The sequence below is a fragment of the Miniopterus natalensis genome, chromosome 10 (assembly GCF_054644295.1).
Source record: "Miniopterus natalensis isolate mMinNat1 chromosome 10, mMinNat1.hap1, whole genome shotgun sequence".
Lineage (NCBI taxonomy): Eukaryota > Metazoa > Chordata > Mammalia > Chiroptera > Miniopteridae > Miniopterus > Miniopterus natalensis.
In genome coordinates, this window is record NC_142090.1 from 43700001 (window position 1) to 43721298 (window position 21298).

At 42.8% G+C, this 21298-nt stretch overlaps 1 protein-coding gene across 1 annotated transcript in view; it reads right to left on the reverse strand.

The window, feature by feature from the left end:
- CDHR3 (cadherin related family member 3) overlaps nucleotides 1-21298 on the reverse strand; it is a 67909-nt gene that overhangs the window by 1456 nt on the left and 45155 nt on the right. The window contains 10 exon segments of the mRNA XM_087820867.1: nucleotides 345-393; nucleotides 2377-2408; nucleotides 3644-3657; nucleotides 8321-8502; nucleotides 10375-10625; nucleotides 12180-12351; nucleotides 14299-14525; nucleotides 16307-16405; nucleotides 17321-17423; nucleotides 18687-18858. Of these exon segments, the coding sequence (XP_087676993.1) occupies nucleotides 345-393; nucleotides 2377-2408; nucleotides 3644-3657; nucleotides 8321-8502; nucleotides 10375-10625; nucleotides 12180-12351; nucleotides 14299-14525; nucleotides 16307-16405; nucleotides 17321-17423; nucleotides 18687-18858 (1301 nt within the window).

Consider the following 21298-nt stretch of genomic DNA (forward strand, 5'->3'; position numbering starts at 1 on the left):
GGGTGGGGGGTGAATTCCAATGAGCAGGAAAAAAATGTGGCTTCTTGAATTCACCAGTTCCTTGAATTGGTTTGTGATTTCGAAAGGGAGACTAGACAGAGGCATGGTCCTTGAGTAGGAGCCTGGAGGTGGAAACCCTCTGAGGCCTCACTCATGATCATGTGTCTTCAAGCCAGCTCAGGTCAGAGCTGGTCGCACCTTGTATTGCAGCCTAGAAGGATCAGCATTGTGTAGGCAACATAACCAAACAAGTAGAAACCAAGCTAAGCGCATGATATTGGACAAGGTTCTACCAGCTTGGAATGTGCAAAACACTCTTATGGGTGGCACTGCCACCTAATTACCTGGGTCTATGGCTTCACCATCAAAGACAGTGCTCATCTGGATTGTTTCCTAAGGAGAGAAAAGAGGTAACTTCAAGCACAACCCTACACTCCTCCTCCCAGGCAAGGTCACTCATCCTCACAGCCTAAGTTTCTTACCCAGGGCCTTCTTGGCACTTATTTACTCAATGGGCACTGTGCCAGATGCTGGGGACACAGCAGTGAACAGGCAGGAGTGATTACTGCCCACACAGAGTTTGTAATCACGTGGAAACCATTGACATACAGGCACTACAATACAGAGTGATAAAGGGCTTTATGAGGGAGGAATATAGGATGCTATAGGGGCGCAGGTGGAAGTGGGAGGAGGACATTTAACCCAGACCTGGGGGTAGGAAAGCATCCTGAGTAAAGTATATCTAAGCTGCATAGAAGGAAGAGCAGAAGTGCCACATGACACTGGCTAAGATCTGCATTGCCTAAGCCCACTGTCGGGCAGGTGTCTAAGGCAGGCACAGATGAACACCCGTGTGCTCCCACCATGGGCTCTGGCTGTGTCCCCTAGGCCACTGCAGTGTTGGATCAGAGTAGGGATCTTCCCCTGATCCCAATTTTGTGCTACCTTCCAGGACCCTATGGAAACACCCCCTTCCCTCACATGATGTTCTCCAGTAGTGCCATTCTTTAGCATGCTAATGAGGACTGTATTTGGAGTTCAGTGGGCCCTTCAACCCCCAGTATTTATCACATAAGCCATCATCTACTCACTTGTCCACACCTCCCCAATACTGAAGAGAGAGGAAATGGAGACTGTATGGGTTTCATTGATTTGATCAGTTTAGCAGCTCCATTGTTTATGGTCATGGAGATTTATTTATTTAATTGAGTAATTTAATATTACATAATTCTGAAGCAGTCTCTGAATGAAGGGTACTTGCCTTAGACAATAAGACCTGGAAATAACAGATCACCTCTTCCTCTTGTCGGTATACAGACCAACACATATAAATACTTAGCTGATGAGCCTGAAGCAAAAATTCCAGTGCACTGAATTCTCCTCCTGGTTGTGCTTATCATTCCTCAAAGTTATGGGTCTTGGATCATAACAAAGTCTTATTATAAAGGGATGGGAAAGAGCTGAGGGTTGGGGGTCTTCTTCAAGAACCATCACTTCCCAATGGGTGGATCACACACAGTAAAAGTAAAACAAGAAGGTAAGGTAGGAGTAACTCTCCAGCTATCACATTTTGCATTTCTGTGACTCTTAACATTTTTTAAATATCTCCCCACCTGTTATCTCAGGGCACCTGTCCTCACTCCCATTTCACAGATGAGGAATCTAAAGCTTAAAGAGGCTGAGGTAGCCCTGGCCGGGTGGCTCAGTTGGTTGTGCATTGTCCCCATGCACCAAAAGGTTGTCAGTTTGATTCCCTATCAGGGCACATGCCAGAGTTTCGGGCTCCATCCCCAGGGGGGCATGCGCAAGAGTCAGCATGCAGGAGGCATCTGATCAATGTGCCACATTGATGTTCCCCTCTCTCTTTCCTCCCTTTCTCTCTCTCTAAAAAAATCAATAATAATAATAATAATAATAATAATAATAAAGAGGCTGAGGGAGTCTGCAAGATCGTATGTTAAGTGGGCAGAGCCAATCCTGGATCCAAGCACTGCTCTTTTCCTCTATCACTTTTTCTGCAAGGTTATGGAAGGGCAAAGAAAATAAATCCCACTGAAGGCTAAAGCTTCAATTCTGGTCTTTAAGCTCCTCTCCTCTAACTCACTCTCCTGGAGAGCTGGTATAGATAATAAATACCACTATTCAATATTTATGAAATCCAGTTCTTCTGCAAATATATCAACAGACATGTTCAGTGGAGGGAACAAATTCTATCAGGAGCTCGTCACACAGCAATCTGTTCCAGTGGCCAAATACAAGCATCTCCCTGAATCATAAACACCCCCCTGAGGCTGTAGCAGAGCCATCTCAGAGGGGGATGGGAGCCCCCCACAACCCATCACCCAAGCTAGGTGTCCCATGGCCAACCATGCTTACCACCACACATTCTCTCTTTGTATTCTTCATTTCTGCAGGGAATGGAACAGGCAGAAGTTAAGCTTCTTGGACACTAAATCGACCTTAAAATTCTACCCCACAATGGGATTTCTCTTAAACAGGCTTTGAAATCAATATGGCAGACATGGCAACAAATTTTCTGTCTGGAAACATGTTTGTTGATGTCTTTCCATCTTCTCAGAAAAATACACACACACATATACACACACACACTACACAGAACCAAAGAAAACCAAAAAACTTTTCTTCTCTTTTTCCATCTTATTCTTATTATTAGACCTAGGAAATTAGTTTTTAAATGGTTTTATAGGTAAGAAAGGAAGACTGGTTTGATATATTTGTTCATAATGTGGAAATTCTTTGTATCTATTCCCTATGTCCTTTTAAAAAAATAACTAGGGTGGGAGACCATTTGTGAAAATATCATTTATTTAAATCATCCCATTCACTATGATTAATAACCATTATAATTAAATTTCTAATCCTGCTTAGATGTGCCTTGTGCATGTCAGACACACATACCTATGATTGGAGTGATTAAAACAATCATTTTTAAAAACACACTTTCCAGCTCTTTGTCTTGCCTCCACCATAGCCTGGATTCTCCTTGGGGCAACAACTTTTGGGGCCAGGTGGTGACATCTCCCTAGGCTTAGAGTCAGATGGACCTTATTCAATTCACCAACCTCCCTGAAATCATTCAATTCTCCCAGCCCATCTGACTGTGCCAAGGCCCCCCCACTTCTAACTAGCCTGACCTAAATAACTTGTGAAATAATCAAATCCATTACAATCTCAGAATAAAGTATCATTTGTTTTTTAAAAAGAGGCATCTGTCTGGTACAGAGGATTAGCTGTCTTCAAGAAGGGTCAAGCCCCTCTGTGAGCAACAGAGAGTAGATACTGTCTGTGTTTAACCCACAAAGAATTCTTCATTCCTGACCCACTCGGTTGGGAACAGACCTCTAGGTGCTTAAGTTGAGCTGATTAGAGGCGACTCTGTGTTGGACCAAACTGAGTGATTTGAGTGGGCCAACATCACCGTGTACCCTGACCTTCCTATTCCCCAGCTACACCTGACCTCAGTTTCATTCCACTCATGGATGATGTGGCTAAAAACCCAAGACAGCATTGCATCTTGGTTGTCTGCTTAGTCGGAGCCCTTTCATGTAATACAACAGAGCAAGCAAAAGTGATAATAATAATAGCAACAGAAACAAACAAAGGGAATAGGCACCATACATACCTCCTTTCTTCACCCTGTGGGGGGGGAAAGGGATGGACAAGAATTAACCTGAGAGCATTCTGCACTCATACACTCATGACATGGGGGCTTTGGGGCAGCTGTGTTCCCTGGGATTTAGGAGTTGATTGAAAGGGGCCAGGAGTGGGGACTAAATTACTAGCTAGTTTTCCTTTTTTAAGTCAACCATGTTGAAAATGATTAATATTTAGAATGTAAATTAAAGCAACCAGGTTCAAGGTGCATACTTAACATTTAACCATAAATTGCATGTGAGTTGCAGCATCTATTGGATGACTGACTCGCTTTAAGAACTTCTGCCCAAATCCCATTACAGAGCACCACCATCCTTACAAGCTTAAGAATCACTCTTTTGGAGGCATTTTTTTTTTTTTTCCCAAATCAATATGTGAGTAAAGTCCAAACAAAAATACGTTTTTTAATTTCAGCAGATGCTCAAGGATTTCCTACCTTGAAGTCAAGGTTGCCAATAGCAACAAACTTCCCCAATAAAAATGGCAAAATGCAAAACACATCTTTATGCTAATACCTTATAGTTTTATACTGAGTCTTTAATACATAGATTTGATTTTCTTTTTTATGTTTTATGTTTTATCTTTATTGCTGAAAATATTACAGATGTCTCCTTTTTTTTCCCCATTGATCCCCTCCACCCTGAAACACCCCCCCCCCCCCGCCCCCGGGGCTCCAGACCTTCACCACACTATCATCTGTGTCTAGGGGTTATGCATATATGCATGTAAGTTCTTAGGTTAATCTCCTCCCACCCACCCACCCCCAACTTCCCTCTGAGATTCATCAATCTGTTCCATGTTTCTATGTCTCTGGATCTATTTTGTTCATCAGTTTATTTTGTTCATTAGATTCCACATATGAGTAACACCATGTGATACTTGTCTTTCTCTGACTGACTTATTTTGCTTAGGATAATATTGTTCAGGTCCCACCATGCTGTCTCAAAGGGCATAGTATTCCATGGTGTAAATGTCCAAGAAGATGCTTGATATGAGTTCAATCTCCTTGAACTTGTAGAGACTTGTTTTGTGTCCTAACATGTGGTCTTTGAGAATGTCCCATGAAAACTTGAGAAGAATGTATATTCTGCAGCTTTGGGTGAAATGTTCTGTAAATATCAATTAAATCCATTTGATCTAGTGTGTCATTTAGAGTCATTGTTTCCTTGATATTTTGTCTAGAAGATCTATCCAGTGAAGTCAGTGGGGTGTTAAAGTCCCCTACTATGACTGTGTTGCTGTCAATGTCTCCCTTAAAGTCCTCCAGAAATATATATATATATATGCTCCTATATTGGGTGCATACAGATTTACCAGGGTTATATCCTCTTGTTAGATAGATCCATTTAGTATTATGTAGTGACCCTTATTGTCTCTTGTTATGACCTTCATTTTGAAGTCTATTTTGTCAAATATGAGTATTGCTACCTCAGCTTTTTCCCTTTTTTGCATGGAAAAAATTTTTCATTCCCTTCACTCTCACTCTGTGTGTCTTTTGTTCTGAGGTGAGTCTCTTGTAGACAGCATATATTTGGGTCATGTTTTCTTATCCATTCATCTACTCTGTGTCTTTTGATGGGAGCATTTAATCCATTTACATTTAAGGTGATTGTCGATAGTTACTTATCTATTGCCATTTTAATTCTTTATGCCTATGTTTCTCTGTTTCTACTTCTTACTATAGCAGTCCCATTAACATTTCTTGCAATGCTGGTTTGGTGGTGAGAAAGTCCTTTAGCCTTTTTTTTTTTTTTTATCTGGGAAGCTCTTTATTTCACCATCTATTTTGAATGATAACTTTGCTGGATAGAATATTCTTGGTTTCAGATCCTTGCTTTTCATTACCTTGAATACTTCATGCCATTCCCTTCTGGCTTATGGAGTTTCTGATGAGAAATTAGCTGACAGCCTTATGTGAGTTCCTTTGTAGGTAACAGATTGCTTTTCTCTTGTTGCCTTTAAGATTCTCTCTTTGTCTTGAATTTTGGCACTTTAATTATGATGTGTCTGGCAGTGGGCCTCTTTGACTTTTTCTTGCTTGGGACTCTCTGTGCCTCCTGAACTTGTGTGACTTTTTCCTTGACCAGGTAAGGAAAGTTTTCTGCCATTATTTCTTTAAACAGGATCTCTATCCCTTGCTTACTTTCTCCACCTTCTTGTACTCCTATGATGCAAATATTGTTACATTTCATATTGTCCCACAGCTCCCTTAAACCGTCCTTCTGGTTTTTTAATTGTTCTTTCTTTTTGGTTCTCTGATTGTGTGATTTTTTCTACCCTGTCTTCTAATTCACTGATCCAATCCTCAGCTTCCCCTAATCTGCTGTTTATTCCTTCCAATGCATTTTTTATTTCTATTATGTCTTTCTTAATTTCCTTCATAGTTTCTATTTCTTTTTTCATGCTGTTGAGCATCCTTATAATCAGTAGTCTGAACACTATATCTGAGAGATTGCTTATCTCCATTTCTTTTAGCTCTTCTTCTGGAGAATTCTTTTGTTCTTTTATTTGGAGCTTGTTTTTTTGTCTCCCCATTTTTGGCTGCCTGTTCGGATTTGTTTCTATATATTAGGTAGATCTTCCAGGACTCCCAGTCTTTTGGGTGGTCTGGTACAGGCCAATGTCAGATGCTGTTTGTGACTGGCCTTGAGTACCCTGTTTGAAGCTTTTAGCAATCCACAGATTGCAGTTTCCTCTCTGGGGCTGGGTGTGTTTGGAAAAGACCAAGATCTGCACCAAGGTCTGCTTTTCCAAGCCCTGGGTCCAGAACAGATCTAACAAAGACTCAAAGCAGCCAGAGGCTGATAGTTATTCAAATTCTTTTAATGAGCCTCAGGCTGTAGAGCCCTGCAAGGTGGAAACTCTGAGGGTGTGGTGAGAGGTTTTCCAGCAGGGTAGGGCAATTGCTTCCCCACCTAGGTAAAAGCTGCCTGGATGGTAAAGGTCTGCCTGAGAAAAATGTCCTCTGTAGTATGGAGGAATGACTCAGCACAGGAATCCAGATGGCTGCCCTCCAAGCTCTATCTCCAGAGCCTGCAACCCTGGATTCTCCTCACACCACTCTAGTCCACTTTGCCCTCTCTCTGCCAGAGCCCAAGGTGAGTGGCTGCACAAGAAACTTTGTGCATTGGCCCTTTTATGAGGGTGCCTGCATTTCCAGCCATCTTTCCCTGGCAGACAGAAACCCTGCTGCTTTTTGCAGCCAGATATTATGTGGGCACCTTTCTCAGTTCTGGTGCTCTCAGCTGGGTTTAGGCTCCAGAGTTCTCAGTAGGAATGCCCCACAGCTGAAATATCCCTCCAGAATTTCAGCTGCTGCCTGTGGGAGCCCAGCCAGCCCTCTTGCACCTCCACACTTCCTACTGGTCTCTATACGGTCTCTACTTTATAACCTTGGTTAAAAGGGTTCTTTCCAGCTAGTCTTCAGTTGATAATTCAGGATGGTTTTTCTATATTTTAGTTGTAATTTTATTTTGGTTACTGGGAGAGTGTCAGTGTAGCTTCCACTCAATCTGCTGCCATCTTGGAATCTTTCTCACCCATAGATTTTAAATTACTTGATAGTACTAATTAGTCTTCAAAATACCTTTAAAAGGCATGTGAATCTTATCACCCCTTCCTTTTGCCAGTGAGACATTCCAAAACTCAAGTTTCAACACCATAAGATTCTTGGGCTACAGCTAAACTGGGAATCTAGAATCCCGAGCCTAGTGAGCCATGAAAAGTAATACAAGATTTTTAAAAATAGTATATCTAAGCATTTATATCAGGAACAGTGCTAAGTGCTTTCTTTGCATTTGCTCATTTAGTTGTTTAGTTTTCAAATGAGGACACTGAGATTCACAGAGGCTGCCACTTGCCCAAAGCCATATAGCTAGAAAATGGTAGAGCTAAGATTTGAACCCAGACCTTCTCTAACTCCAAAGCCCAGGCTCAGAACCATCACATTCTAATTGTAAAAGCTTCTGAAATTCAAGAAACTGGCTCTGAGGGAAGCTTGTAACAATTTAGTGATCTCTTCACTCTAGATCCTCACCTTAGCCAGTAAAAGAGACTCCGCAGGGTGTCACAGTTAGGGCATGTTAGTGAGCAGGCTAGAGTAGGAGGGAGAGTAAACAGGTCTGTATCTACAGCCCTAGAGAGTGAGAGATCAGGGCCACATGCAAAAGAACAATGATTATTTAGTTACACAAAAGCCCATTTGAATCACTAGAGCCAAAAGCTTAATTTACTTATCAGTTTTTTTGTGCTCCTCTAATTCTATCCCATCCTTTTAATATTCTGTAAAGAAAAGTGCAACATATTCTAACACTACTCACAGTTGGGCTTTTTTCCTGAAGCATGTATCCAGTGCAAGTCATCAAGTGGTTGAAGCCCCAGTTTCTTTGAGACCACATTGAGGACAGGGCAGATGCCCAGGAAAACCAAAGGAACAATTTCCTGACCCAGCAGGTGATGAATATTGTACACCAGGACTAAGGGCAGCTAGGATTATTTCCCCATCTGCCCTTTTTCTTCCTTCATGCCAGGCACCCTCTCTACCCTATAAAGAAATTCTAATTCTCTATCTTTCCTTCTTCTGACATCACTGGAAACAGTGTCCCAAAGGAAGCTGTGGGAAGGGTCCAGCCCACTGACAACTTACAGAGGTTTCTTGTGCTTCCCAACCTTGCAGGGACAGTGTCTGTGGATGGCTTTGGCCAAATGGATGATCAGAATCACCAGGAGGACGAGAAGCAATATGGAGCCCAAAGTGATGACAAAAGGCACATACCATGCTGATGGAGAATAAACGTTTTCCCTCAGGATCTGGTAGGTGATTCTGGGCTTGAATGACAGAGAAGAGGGAGAGGGAGTGGATGGTGGCAGCATTCCTGACATCAGTACTCCCTATGTTGAATGTTTATTTCACTCCTTGTTCTATAAATTAGACATCTGTGTGCTCATAGTTCTTGCTGCTACAACCTACCACCTTATTTATAGTCTTTCCAGACATCCATTAGATCCAAACCCAGAAAATTTAGGGAAATGAAAAGCAACTCTAGGCCTAATTTTATTCTCTGTCTTTCTTCCCCTTACCAAAAGCTAAAAATTTCATTGGCTTTTATCCATGCCCCAAAATGGTATAGCCTAGGAACTAATACAGCCATTGTCTCTCACTGGGAAGGCATGAGCCATGAAAGCTGTTTTTTGTAACACTTTGTAGGTTTGTTGGTGTTCACTCACTACAAGCTACACTGCCAGGTGAGTGGGCTGATATCACAGTGAAACCTCAAACTCAGCATTTGCTTCTTAGAGTGGGAGACAAATAAACTAGTTATGGAGATTTCAGGAGTGGAGATGCCACAATTGGGTCATGTTGTAAACCCCAGAACTATGGCAATTCCTTACTCAGGGCAGCTTACTGGCTCCTATTACAACTGAAAACTCTTAAGGTTACCTTTTGCCTCCATCCACTGGGGTGATACTGACTCAACCACATGGAGGTGAACATTAACCTGCTCTTGGTAAGACTCTGAGAGGCAGATTTGGCCACCTGTCATAGGTGATTTTCTAAAGTTTCGATTACCTTTCCTCTGGCATACTACAAGTATAGAGCTGCCAACCAAGGGCGTGACTTTTACTGGGAACAAGAGGAAAGGGGACAAAAGAGTCAGCACAAATATAAGCCAGTTCCTCCACAGTGCAGGGGGAGATAATCCTTTTTTCAGATTCCAGACCCTCCCTTCATCACATTGGTTCTGTTTTGGCACTTGCTTATTTTTCTTCTTACTATTTACCACAATCTGTAGTTATTTTATTAAATTGCATACCTTTATTAAATTGAATGTATTTGTAATGTCTCCCCCTCTAAATCAGTGGTTCTTAAACTTTAGCGCACATCAGAACCCCCTGGAAGGCTTAGTAAAAACACAGATTATTGGGCTCCACCCCTAGAGTTTCTGATCGATTAAGCCTGGGATTCCAGGTTCCAACAACTTTTCAGTGAGGTTGTGGAGATGATCATAGTTGGGTGAGGTATATAACTCTAATATTCCTGAATGGGCCCAAGAATGTGCATTTCTAACAAATTTCCAGGTGATGCTGATGCTGCTGGTCTGGGGACAACGCTTTGAAAACAACTGACCCATATTATAAGTTCCTTGAGAGCAGAGATCATTTTGGGCTTGTTCACCCAAATGAATTGCATATTGTAGGGATTAAATGAATATTTGTAGATTGAATGAATGAATTTTAATGGAGTGAGGATGGGGAGTAGTGTACAGATTGGTGCATGATAACTCTTACAAAGAAGTGGAGAAGAGCACCTGGCAGCTACCTGCTTTCATAGACAGAGACTTGCCATGGCTTTTAAGAGCAAGCAGAGAAGGGGTTGTGAAGGTAGCAACTGGCCACATGCCCATGAAAATTGTCTCCTGTGCCACAAGCACCATAGCTGATCTAGCACAAGTTCCTACACAAATGCACGCCCTTATTTACCAGAAGAGGAAAAGTTAATGGTTCTACAAGTCTCAGGCTTCACCCAGATTGATATCTACCCCCAGTGACTATTCCAATCTAGCCCATGATTGCCAAGTCCGGTAACATCCTAACACCTCAACTCTTTTCAGTCTATCCCACATCTCTCTTGGGTCAAAGGGCTCCAGTGATGTTAACCACAAGGATGTAACTGAGAAGTGCAGGTCCCAAAACCCTTACCCTGGGGGTCACGGTGACAATCGTGGTTGGGTGAGGAATGACACTGATACTGAGTGTCACTGTCCCTGTTTCAACCAGAGCTTCAGCTTTCTTCCTGCTAGACGGCAAGTTATCATCAGTTATGTAGACAAGTAGTTTGTAGTCCCAGATCTTATCAAGCCCACCAGTATAGTCAAAGCGTGTCGCAAGGAGCAGGCGTGTAACGTTGGATCCGGCATTGGGAGAAAAGGTAAAATGACTGTTGATGTTGCCTAAATGAGATTTGAGACAAGGATTTGGGGCAAAGGGAGAAAAGAGAGTGAGAAATAAAGGTTTAGAGGAAAACTGCCTCCAGTCTTTTCCACAAGTGTCCACACCTCTGGTGTAGACTACTTCTGATGCACCAGGGCTACAATATTGGCCTTAACTGCACCAGAAATTTCATTAGTATAAAGAAAGCCTTGCTCACAAATAGCGTGGCTGCAATGAGGATGAGAGCAGAAAAGGACAAGAGCACACCTGTCCCAGGAGAATGGCCGCTATCTTGCAAAGCATCAGGCAGGGATTTCATAATCCTGGTGCAGTCTCTCTAGCTAATCTTTATCATGCAGCATTTATTTGATAACCATGTGTAACTTGCACTCAGAAAATAAGTGGGCACAAGAGGGTAAAGGGGACCACATCCCTAGCCATAGGCCAAGTTCACTTCATGCCTTTTGTTGAAAGTTGGCGGGTCACACAGAACTGGTAACATATGTCCCTGGAGTTCCTCTGGAGGAAGGTACCTCCTGGTTTTGCAGGGGTTGTAGTCCCAGGTCCTCCTGGATATCCCCCATCCCCCATCCCCCTCACCCCCCGTCCCAGATCCACAGTCTGTTAGGGCTCAGGGCTCACAGCTCAGGGAACCTGACAGGAAGGCTGCCCTCCCAAGCAGCTCTTGCTCATTCCTCTGGTGGCTCCAGACTCATTACCGACTGAAAACCAGTAAATGGAGCAGGAGATGATGCAATTTTTACTCCCTTAGCAGCAAAGTGCTCTATAAAGGCCTGAGGGTTCTCAGTATGGGTTATTTCCATCTTCGGCAACTGCAGTCTTGAGGCTGTCTCTGCCCCTGGGTTTTGTGACACAGCCTGCTCAAGAGGCTTCCTACTGTTAAGAGTTCATGCTCGCCAGGGCTCAGCAGGCGGCCAAGATGGGTTTTTAGTCTTTCACTTAGAATTGTTCTGCTTGTTTGGGTCTAAATCTCTGGCCCCAGCTCTTCATTAGACGAGCTATTTTGGTCTCATTTCCATTGAGAGGCGCTCTCCTCCCCCGCTTCCCCCAATGATATATTTTTAAAGAGAGCAAATGAATGGAGCAGAAGAGAATTCCTGAGGATACATTTCAAAATGCATACAATCTATTTAATCTATTATTATGCAGAGAGAAGACTGGGATTCCGTGCCCCCACTACAAGCTTGCAGGTTGAGCAGTTGGACTAAAAAAAAAATTTAAACTACACTAATAAGATTCATAAATCATATGATAGTCTGGGAATTTGGGGGTCACCATCAGGGAGGTACACCCTTTCTTGGGCCTCTGGGCAGCCTTGTGTGAGAATCTGGGAGGAGTTAGGTGAGGAGAAGGGGAAGCCAAGAGGAGGACTAGGAGGCACTGGGACCACTACACTCCTCACCCCTGCTTTCTTCACTTACAACCCCATATTCATGCACACGGTGCCCAGATCAGGGTGTGAGCACAGGCCACCCACCCCATTCTCCCTGACAAGCAGCTAAGGCCTCCAACCCCAAAAGTAAGATCAGGACTGTCAATGTCAGGTACCATACCTGGACCAATGGAGTAACGAAAAGACCTGGGGCTGGAATCACGATCAGTACACACCAACTTGAAATTTTTAATATTTGTGCCAACTTTCAGATCCACTGGGATGGACAGGAAATAAAAGTTTGGAATACAAATTGGCTTTTCATCATTTTCTCCCAGGATGTTAACAGTAACCTAGAACAGCAAAAAGGTGGCCATTGTTAGTAGCTAAAACTTTCTGAATGCTTCCTGTGTGCAAGGCCCTGGGCTCTGTGCTTTTATGGTCTAGCTCATTTAACCTCTCCTGAGATAGATAATATGATCGTTCCCAATTTACAAATGAAGAAACTGAGGCTTAGAGAGATTAGGTAATTGACCCAAGCCGTTCAGTTTGTGAGTGCCAAAACTGGGATTTGAACGCAGGTCTGTCCTACTCCATGTTATTAACTTCTATACCATGTGTGCATATTTGCATAATATGTGTATACATTCATAGAGCCCCACATAAATGCACCTAGACACATGAGGCTCATCCCCAGATAATGCTGAATTGTTTTTCCAGTAATAATTAAGGATTTACAGTGACCCTCTGTACTTCCTTGCTCACTGCCCTTGTGAATTGGAAGTTGCATTTTTAACTTTGGAATATAGAGTAATGATTCTCAACCCTGGCTCCATTTTCTTAGGCCCACTCCATACCACTCTCTGCAGGGTGGGGCCTGGGTACCTTGTTGTTTTTTTATGTTCCCCAATTGATTCCACTATGCAGCCAGGGTCGTGAACCACTGAGATAAAATGAGAGAATCTGGCTAAGCTGGGATCCCATCTGTAACTTGAGCTATTAGAATGCACTAAGCTGGTGGTGATCACCTGCCACAAGCAGGGCCAGCCTATTCTCTTTCATTTCTGTCTTTTATGCTTGGAGAATTGGAATACGGATTGGGATGCCTGCCAGCACAGAATCATAGAATGTCAGCCCTGAAAGGGACTTATGTGATCATCACCCTTTTTTAAAGCTTTTGAATTTTGAGTCGAATTTATTCTACCTTTGAAATTTGGGGATTTCAACAATTTCTGAGACCGGGAATAAATTGAAATGTTCACTCTAGTTAGCTCCCAAAGTGGAGTCCATTCATTTTTCTCAAAATGTTAGCCTAACAAACACTACAATTATCTCCAACTTAGCACATCTCTTCCTCAGCAGGCAATGTCGAGTTTCACGCATCATTAAAACCATCGTCCAGTTAATTCAAAGCAAGTCATGAAAGGAACTGGACTAGTCAGGCATTAGGTGATTGGGTGATTCTCCACTTAAGAGATTGAGAAATCAGGACACGAAGATAAGCACGCCTCAGAACCTCCCTTGGAAAACTGGGATCAAAGTTGAGAAATGAACTCTGTCTCTCTATTCTGAATCAGTCATTCTATCACACAGTGCTGCCTGCCAAGCTGAGAGTTCATTTTGCCTTATGCTTTTTCACTTTACTAATGGGAAAGAGCAAGAAACAGTTGTCCTTGTGGCTGTCATATTTACCCTCAGATAATCTGAACCACTGACAGCACAGACCTGTTAAACCTTGTTACTCAAAGTGCAGCATGGACCAGGTGCATCGGCACCACTGGGCAGCCTGTTAGGGATGCAGAGTCTTAGGCCCTACTCAGACAGGCAGACTCAGAATCTGCATTTAACCAGATTTTCAACATCAAAGGTAGAGAAGTATAGCCCCGGTCAAGCCACATCATTTTAAGATCTACTGCATCTGATGTGATGGAGGTAGGGAAGGAACACAGCAAAGCTACTGGGAGAGGGGAGGAAATGCATAGCTACAAAACCACACTCCACTTCTGGCAGCATGCATGTCTCCACCAGCCCACTGTGAAAGTACAGGGAGATGTAAAGGAAAACAAGAGGACAATTGTACCCCAGAGAGGCGATCAATCTCAGCGTTCCTCCCATCATCCACACAGTTGGGTGTCAATCTTTATTTCCTGGGCACCACTCTGTGTGTCCAATTGTGCTGCCCTGGACACCACTAGTCATTTCCTGTCATGTCTGGAGGATGTGACTTCTTATTGCTACAGGCACACCTGGAAAGTCAGCCATTGGGACTAGTGTGAACACACCAAAATAGACCCACTCACAGTGACTGAGCTTGTGTCCTCATTGTTGGTGGCCTGGATTCTGAGAATATAGATGGGGGTTGTTTCATAGTCCACTTTAGTCACCAGCTGGAGTTCTCCCGTTTTGGGATTAATCCAAAATATGTTTGGGTGCTGTAGGCTGGCCCCTCCAGTAGAGATGGAGTACACAATGCTGCTCTGGGGGAAGTCTTTATCAGTGGCTTGCACCCATCCAACCCGGGCTCTAGCTGGAAGAACAAAGTACCTGAGATTAGTCCTGCTTTGGGGGTGCAGGGAGGATCCATGAGCAGACATTCTCACTGCCATGAGCAGGAAGGCTTTTGGAAGCCCCTTTGCTGTTCAAACTGTGCATGTTTTGTATCTTCAGTTCTATTAAATTCAAATTATGCTAATGAACAGCCACTAGGTCACTGGTCCTATGATCCAAGCCATACTGTGAGGTGTAAAAGATAATTCATATCTTTTTATAGATTCCAACGACGCCAATCATAAAGCTATCATAAACAGCACTTCGAAGAACATTTTAAAAGTCTTTTGTATTTTTCACATTTTCTATAATGAGCATGAATCACTCTTATACATATGATGAAAAATAAACAATTTTTTGCCCAGCCGGGCATGGCTCAGCGGTTGAGCGTCGACCTAGGATCCAGGCGATCAGGGTTCCATTCCTGGTCAGGGCACATGCCCGGGTTGCGGGCTGCAGCCGATCAATGACTCTCTCATCAATGATGTTTCTGTCTCTCTCCCTCCCTCTCCCTTCCTCTGTCTGAAATCAATAAAGATATGTTAAAAAACAAAACAAAAAACCAATTTTTAAATGTTTAGCAATTGATGATTACAGATTATAGGGTTTTTTTAAATTTAATATTTTTTTATTTTTAATTAGTTGACATACAATATTATATTAGTTTCAGGTTTATAGCCCAGGGATTAGGTATTATATTACAGAGTATAGGTTTTTAAATACTGTTCCATTTTGTTTATTTTACAAATTTTGTTGGCGGGACTGCTGGAGTTCTGGCTTGCTTGTTTTGTGGAAGTCCTTTCTCATAAATTTTACTTCTTGAGGGCAGAAACCTCCTCTCATTCAACTACATAACCCCAGCATTAAGTGCTTGCCTCAAAGTAGGTGAGGAATAGATGTAGGAAGATTTTGAATTTATAAAAAGCCTATTCCTATTGCATTTGTTGTTCACTGGGTAAAGGATAAGGAATTAAAGGCATTTTGTCTAGGCCCTTTTTTTGTGTTTTGTTTAAAACTTAATGTCAGGAAGTAGAGACCATCATAAAGAGAGCATGAAATGGAGAGGAGATAAATTTAGAATAAAATGGAGACCATCCTAAAGAGAGAGAATAAGATGGAGAGGAGATAATTTTAAGAGTGTCTTGGGTTAGTATTTTGTTTTAAATATAGAAGTATTCATGATAACAGGATCAAAAACTGTATACTGGAATTAACAGGATCACTTTCAAACTGGAAGTGATGGGGAGAAACTGCAGCTGGAAGTGGGGAGTCCTCTCTTAAAAGGGGAAGAGCCTGCAGAAATCTAGGTGTTGTAAAGGGCAAAAAAGAAGCCTCCAGTGAACCCTATTAAGGGAGAGAAAATGTCTTTATTTTGTTTTTAAATGAAGGAACTCTAGAAATGGGAAACCTTTTCTCTATTTTTAAATTTCAATTCTCTGAATGAGCTAGATAAAAATCACAGTGGAGACCGGGGGGAAACTTTGGCTACAAGAAGGGAGGATTAGGGGAATCAGGCACATGGACAAGGAAACAATCAGGGATTCAGGAAAATGCAGTTTTCAAAATCTGGAGTTCACCTGAAGAGCTCCTCAGCAGTGAGGACAATTTAAAAAGAATAAGAGGTGCCATAAACACGATTCAGCTGTGAATCGCTGTGCACGCCACCACTCGGCTTCTGGAAGAGAGCTTCCCCGCAGCCGAATGTATGTCTGGTTGGAGCCCATCAAGAGCACCGTGGCCTGTTTCTCATCTATTACTTACCTGGGCTTATTTCTGACACGTTAAATATGTAGGACGGCTGATCAAAGACAAGAGGAAACTCATTTTCTGGGCTTGTTAGGACATAAATGTAGATGTCATCTAAAAACAGAAATAGAAAACATTTAAATCAATATTCTATTCTCATTCACTTATTTATTAAACAGTTTAAAAGCATCTTCTGTGTAACAGGTTCTGTACAAAATATTGAGGTTACAAGGTGAATAAGAACCTGACAGTTCCTGCCTTCACGATGCTTAGGGCAGTTGCCTTCTGATAAATACATGTGCAGGTTACTACCGGAGCCAGAGGAAGTGCACACTGAGCCTCACAAAGATAATTAGAGCTAGATGAATGGGGGGAGGTGGGAATGTGGGCATGCGATTCTAGGCATGTGCATGGATACCAAGGTATAAAACACGATTCACTCAGAAAAACTGCAAGCTGTTTGGCCTAGTTAGAAAAAAAGGTGCTTAGAAGCAAGCGGCTGGAGCTGAAGCTAGAGAGTTAGGCAGGGGCCAAATGGTGAAAGTCCTTGTGTGCCAAGCTAAAGAATTAGAACTTGAACTTGATAGCGATAGGGAAACACTTAAGGGCTTTAAGCAAGGGAGTAATATGATGGCATTCGGCACTTCTTAAAAATCATTGTCAGAAATGTGAAGGATGCTTTGGAAAGGGGCAAGACAAAGTCAGGGCGATCCTTAAAGACTCTCAATGTTGTAATTCAGCCAAGAAAGAGGAGGTTCTGTATTAGAGCAGGACTAGTAGGATGGGGGTGGGGGGTGGGGTGGAGGCAGCAGAAGCTTGAGATTTTAGGAGGTGACACAGAAGAAAGGACTGGGAGACTAATTCAATGTGCTTGGTGACAGGAGGAAGCTGGGCTGACCCCTGAGTGTTTGGGGTTTTAGAGTCTTCTCTTTAACACAAATATCTAGCCCAATACTGAGTACTGCCTAGCGATCTAGTCATTGCTACTCGAGGAAGATGCTTCATGAAATAAGTCAAAATGATACTTGCTTTTGTAGTAAGGAGGGGCAACATCCTGCACCTGGATTGTCATGGTATATTTATTGCCGGCTGCTAGATTACTTGGATTTTCATAATCTAGATCACCAATCAACTAGATTAAAACAGAGATCAGGTTACACAAAGAAGCAATCCTTTTAATTCAACTGACAACATTTTCCTATTTGTTAGTAGAAATGCAAATTGGAAAACCTTTCTGGAAAGTATTTTGTCTGCATGAGGAGTTTCAAAAAGTTATATCCATACCTCTGCTCACTGCTGGAGAATTTATTTCAAAGAATTTATGTTTAAAGATGTTCATCAAGCACTATTGCCCAACAGCATAGGCTCAAGGCTTCAGGTTAGTTGAAGAGAAGCACAATATAGAATCCTATATGCCGGGATAATTCCATCATGTAAAATAGTCATGCATACGTGTATAGGATATACATAAAATCTACGCACAGTGAAGAAGGTAAATATATTAAAATGTTAATAGTGGTTATCACTGAATGGTAACACTTTTCTATGTTTTATACAGTGAGCATGTATTAATTTCTTAAAGAGAAAAAATTAAAATTATTTTTTAGCTGACACTATGTATGACACTGGTGAAGACTTTTTTAGTGACAGAAGAAGGGCTTGGGATGGGAGGTGGAGAAGGGGGTGGGTAAGAGGGTGCCTCCTAGTGGACTGCTTGCTCTCCCCCTGAGGCTTTATCTCTGATGCAAACGCCCCCCAACCAGGACTGCCACCCCCAAGACTCCCCACCCTCCTCCACCGCCTTCCTCTGCCCTTCTATTTTTCCCTGCAGCAGAAACCCCATAGATAAAGGTCTCATACAGCTCCTTGGGACCTGCTTTTTATGCCCATCCTGCTTCCAATTTTGCTTTTGCCCCTGTGAAGATGCTGTGGAGTGTGGCTACCTAAACAGCCTTGCTTTCTCATTCCCCTCTGGGACTGCAGTGGCTCTCCAACGCTGAATTTAGCATGACACACTCAAGGCCCTGGACCTGCTTTCTCTCACCTCACGCCTCCATGGTCCAGAAAGAAGCCCTCAAATACACAAGAGTGCTTGAGCCCAGAGGGCACCGATGTGACTGTAGAGGCAGCTAAACAGGCACAGCAAACTGCAGCTATACAAGAAAGAATCGTCTTTAGCACTCCAGGCATAACTATGCATAACAGACGATTGCTGGAACTTGGGTAAAATAAAGAGCAAATGGGAAAAACAGAGTCACTATTAAGTGTGTCAGTTATAGCTGCGCAGAGAGGGAGTTAACCTTGGAAATTTCTCTCTCAGGGACAGCAAAAGCACCATGCATGTTAGACCAGCTTCCCCCATGCCCTTTCAATGATGCAATGACCATTAACTGACCACAATTTTCCCAGAGCCAGCTGGATCCTGTAAGAATCTGCCACGGCTCCCCACTCCAGATGGTGTGGTGAAGTTGAATTGGCTGTTTGGTGCTTCGCTGTCATCATCAAAGCAGACCGTGTTCAAGTCCACAAGCAATGTTCCCTTGGCTGCCCTTTCAGGCACCATAATGCTGGTGAAGAGACGTGATTCAATATTTTCCCCAACAAATGGTGATTGAAAGTTCCTTCTGACATAGGCCCTAGGCTAGACATTTCTGCTTTAGTTTCAATTCAAAGCAAGTCCATGGTAATTGCAATAACCGCCTAACTGGAGTCCCTGCTCTGCCCTGGCCGCCTTTCTTTTTTTTTTTAATTTATCTTTATTGTTGAAAGTATTACAGGTGTCCCATTTTTCCCCCAGTTGACCCCCTCCCCCTTGCTCCCACCTTCTCCCCAGGCCTTCAGCCCATTATTGACTGTGTGTATGGGTTATGCTTATATGCATATAACTTCTTTGGTTAATCTCTTCCCACCCTCCACCCTTCTTCCCTCTTTCCTCTGAAATATGATCATCGGTTGCATGTGTCAATGTCTCTGGATCTATTTAGTTCGTCAGATTCTTTTGTTCATTAGCTTCTTCTGGCTGCTTTTCTTAACACACTGTTCCTAACACACCAGCCAAAGGGATCCTGTTAAAATGCTGTCAGGACAGGTCACTCCTCTGCTCCTAAATCCCAAGTGGCTCCCCTTTGCACTCAAAGTCCTCACTTTGACCTTTGGGACCCTTTATGATGTATACCACCACCCCTCACCCTTACTTGTCTGAACTTGTCACCTACTAACAACACTTCTGTTCCCTCTACCCCGGCCCTGGGGCTCCTTGAAGAGTCCCCAGGCTCTGGCCTCAGGGTCATTCCACTTACTGTGGGATGCCATTCCCACCAATGTCCATATTGCTGCTTTTTCACTTCTTTGTCTCTAATCCAACCTCACCTTCTCAGGAGGTTATCCTGGCAACCCTATCTAAAATGCCAATGACCCCTACACATTGCTCCCTCTCCCACTCCCCCCTTTATTTTTAATTCTTGACACTTATTATTTTCCAGTATACTGTATAGCTTACTTATTTATCCTGTTTATCGCTGTTTCTCCCACTAGATTGTAAGCTCTACAAGGGCAGGGATCTTTGTCTGCTTTGTTCTGGACACAGCCAATAAATATTTGTTGAATGACTGAATGTAGCTTATGAGACTAGCACAGTAGTGAAGAAGAATATAAGAGAAATATAATTCTTCCCCTTCCTGTAGGAGTTTATAATCTGGTCAGGGGAAACCCCTGCACCCCTCTACTTGTGTTCTAATGACCTCCTAACACCTTAGTATCATTCATTCAATAGAGGTTTATTAGTAGTCAAATTTAGAGCTCCCAATCTCCGATGACTCTAGGGTCTAAGCAAACAGCACAAATGGTAAAGCTGCCCCCAAACTAGAGCTATCTGGTCAAGCCCAGCTTGATATGGTAGACTGAAGAAGAGTGATTAACACCTAAAGGCTTCAATTCATGCTTCCAGGTTTCAGTTTTTCCATCTATAAAATGGACATAAATGATGTCAGTTATCTTTTGTTACATAACAAACCATCCCAAAACTTAGTGATTTAAAACAACAGGCATATATTATTTCTTACAATATTAAGGGTTATCCATGAGTTCTTCTAGTTCTAGTCTACCTTAGCTGTGGTCATGGCAGCTTGGCTGGGCCTAGATGTCTAAGACGACCTTATTTACACGTCTGGTGGTAAGAAGGTGGTTGGTCTCTATTTCATGGTGTCGCTCATCCTCCAGGAGACTAGCTCGGGCTCTCAGGTTTCCAAAAGTAGCAAAAGAGGGCAAGTGCCAGTGCACACATACCTTCCAGGCCTCTGCTGTGCCACATTTGTGACTATTCCAATGGCCAAAGCAATTGATGTGGCCAAGTACAGATTCAAGGAGTAGAAAGAGAAACCCATCTCTTGGTGGGAGGAATGGTGAAATCACATTGCAGGGACACAGACAGGCAGGGAGGAATTTGTGGCTAGTGTTTTGGTTTGGAGTTTGTTTGTTTGCTTGCTTGCTTGGGGATTTTTTGCTACCTACCTTCAGTCATATTTTGCCTCAGGTAGAATTTCTTACAAAAATATATTTGGTTACCATGAGAATGTGCCTGGGAAGACCTTCAATCACAGGAACATAACTGACCCCAGACCTTATTTGCTGTGCTCTGAAATCCATTGCTATATTTGCCAATGACTGGGCATGGCAGAGATTAAGGCAGGCTCATTCCTGTCCTATGACAGCTGACTTTGGCTTCAGGTGCCTTTGCCAAACCTTCCATAGATGGCACGCAGGCTAGAACATTTCTGCCCACCCTCCCTCCCTCTTTCCTTCACTCAGGTCAGGCTTGTCTAGCTCTCTCCTCATTGTCTCCCACAAGCATTTTCCCTAATAAATGCCTTTAACATTGAATCCTGTCTTGGTGTCTTCTCAGAGCACCCAGACTAACATGTTAAATTCTTTAATCCCCTGTACTATCACTTCTCTCTGCAACCAAATTGTGCTCCCTTCTATATCCCACATCATCTATTAATGGCAGCT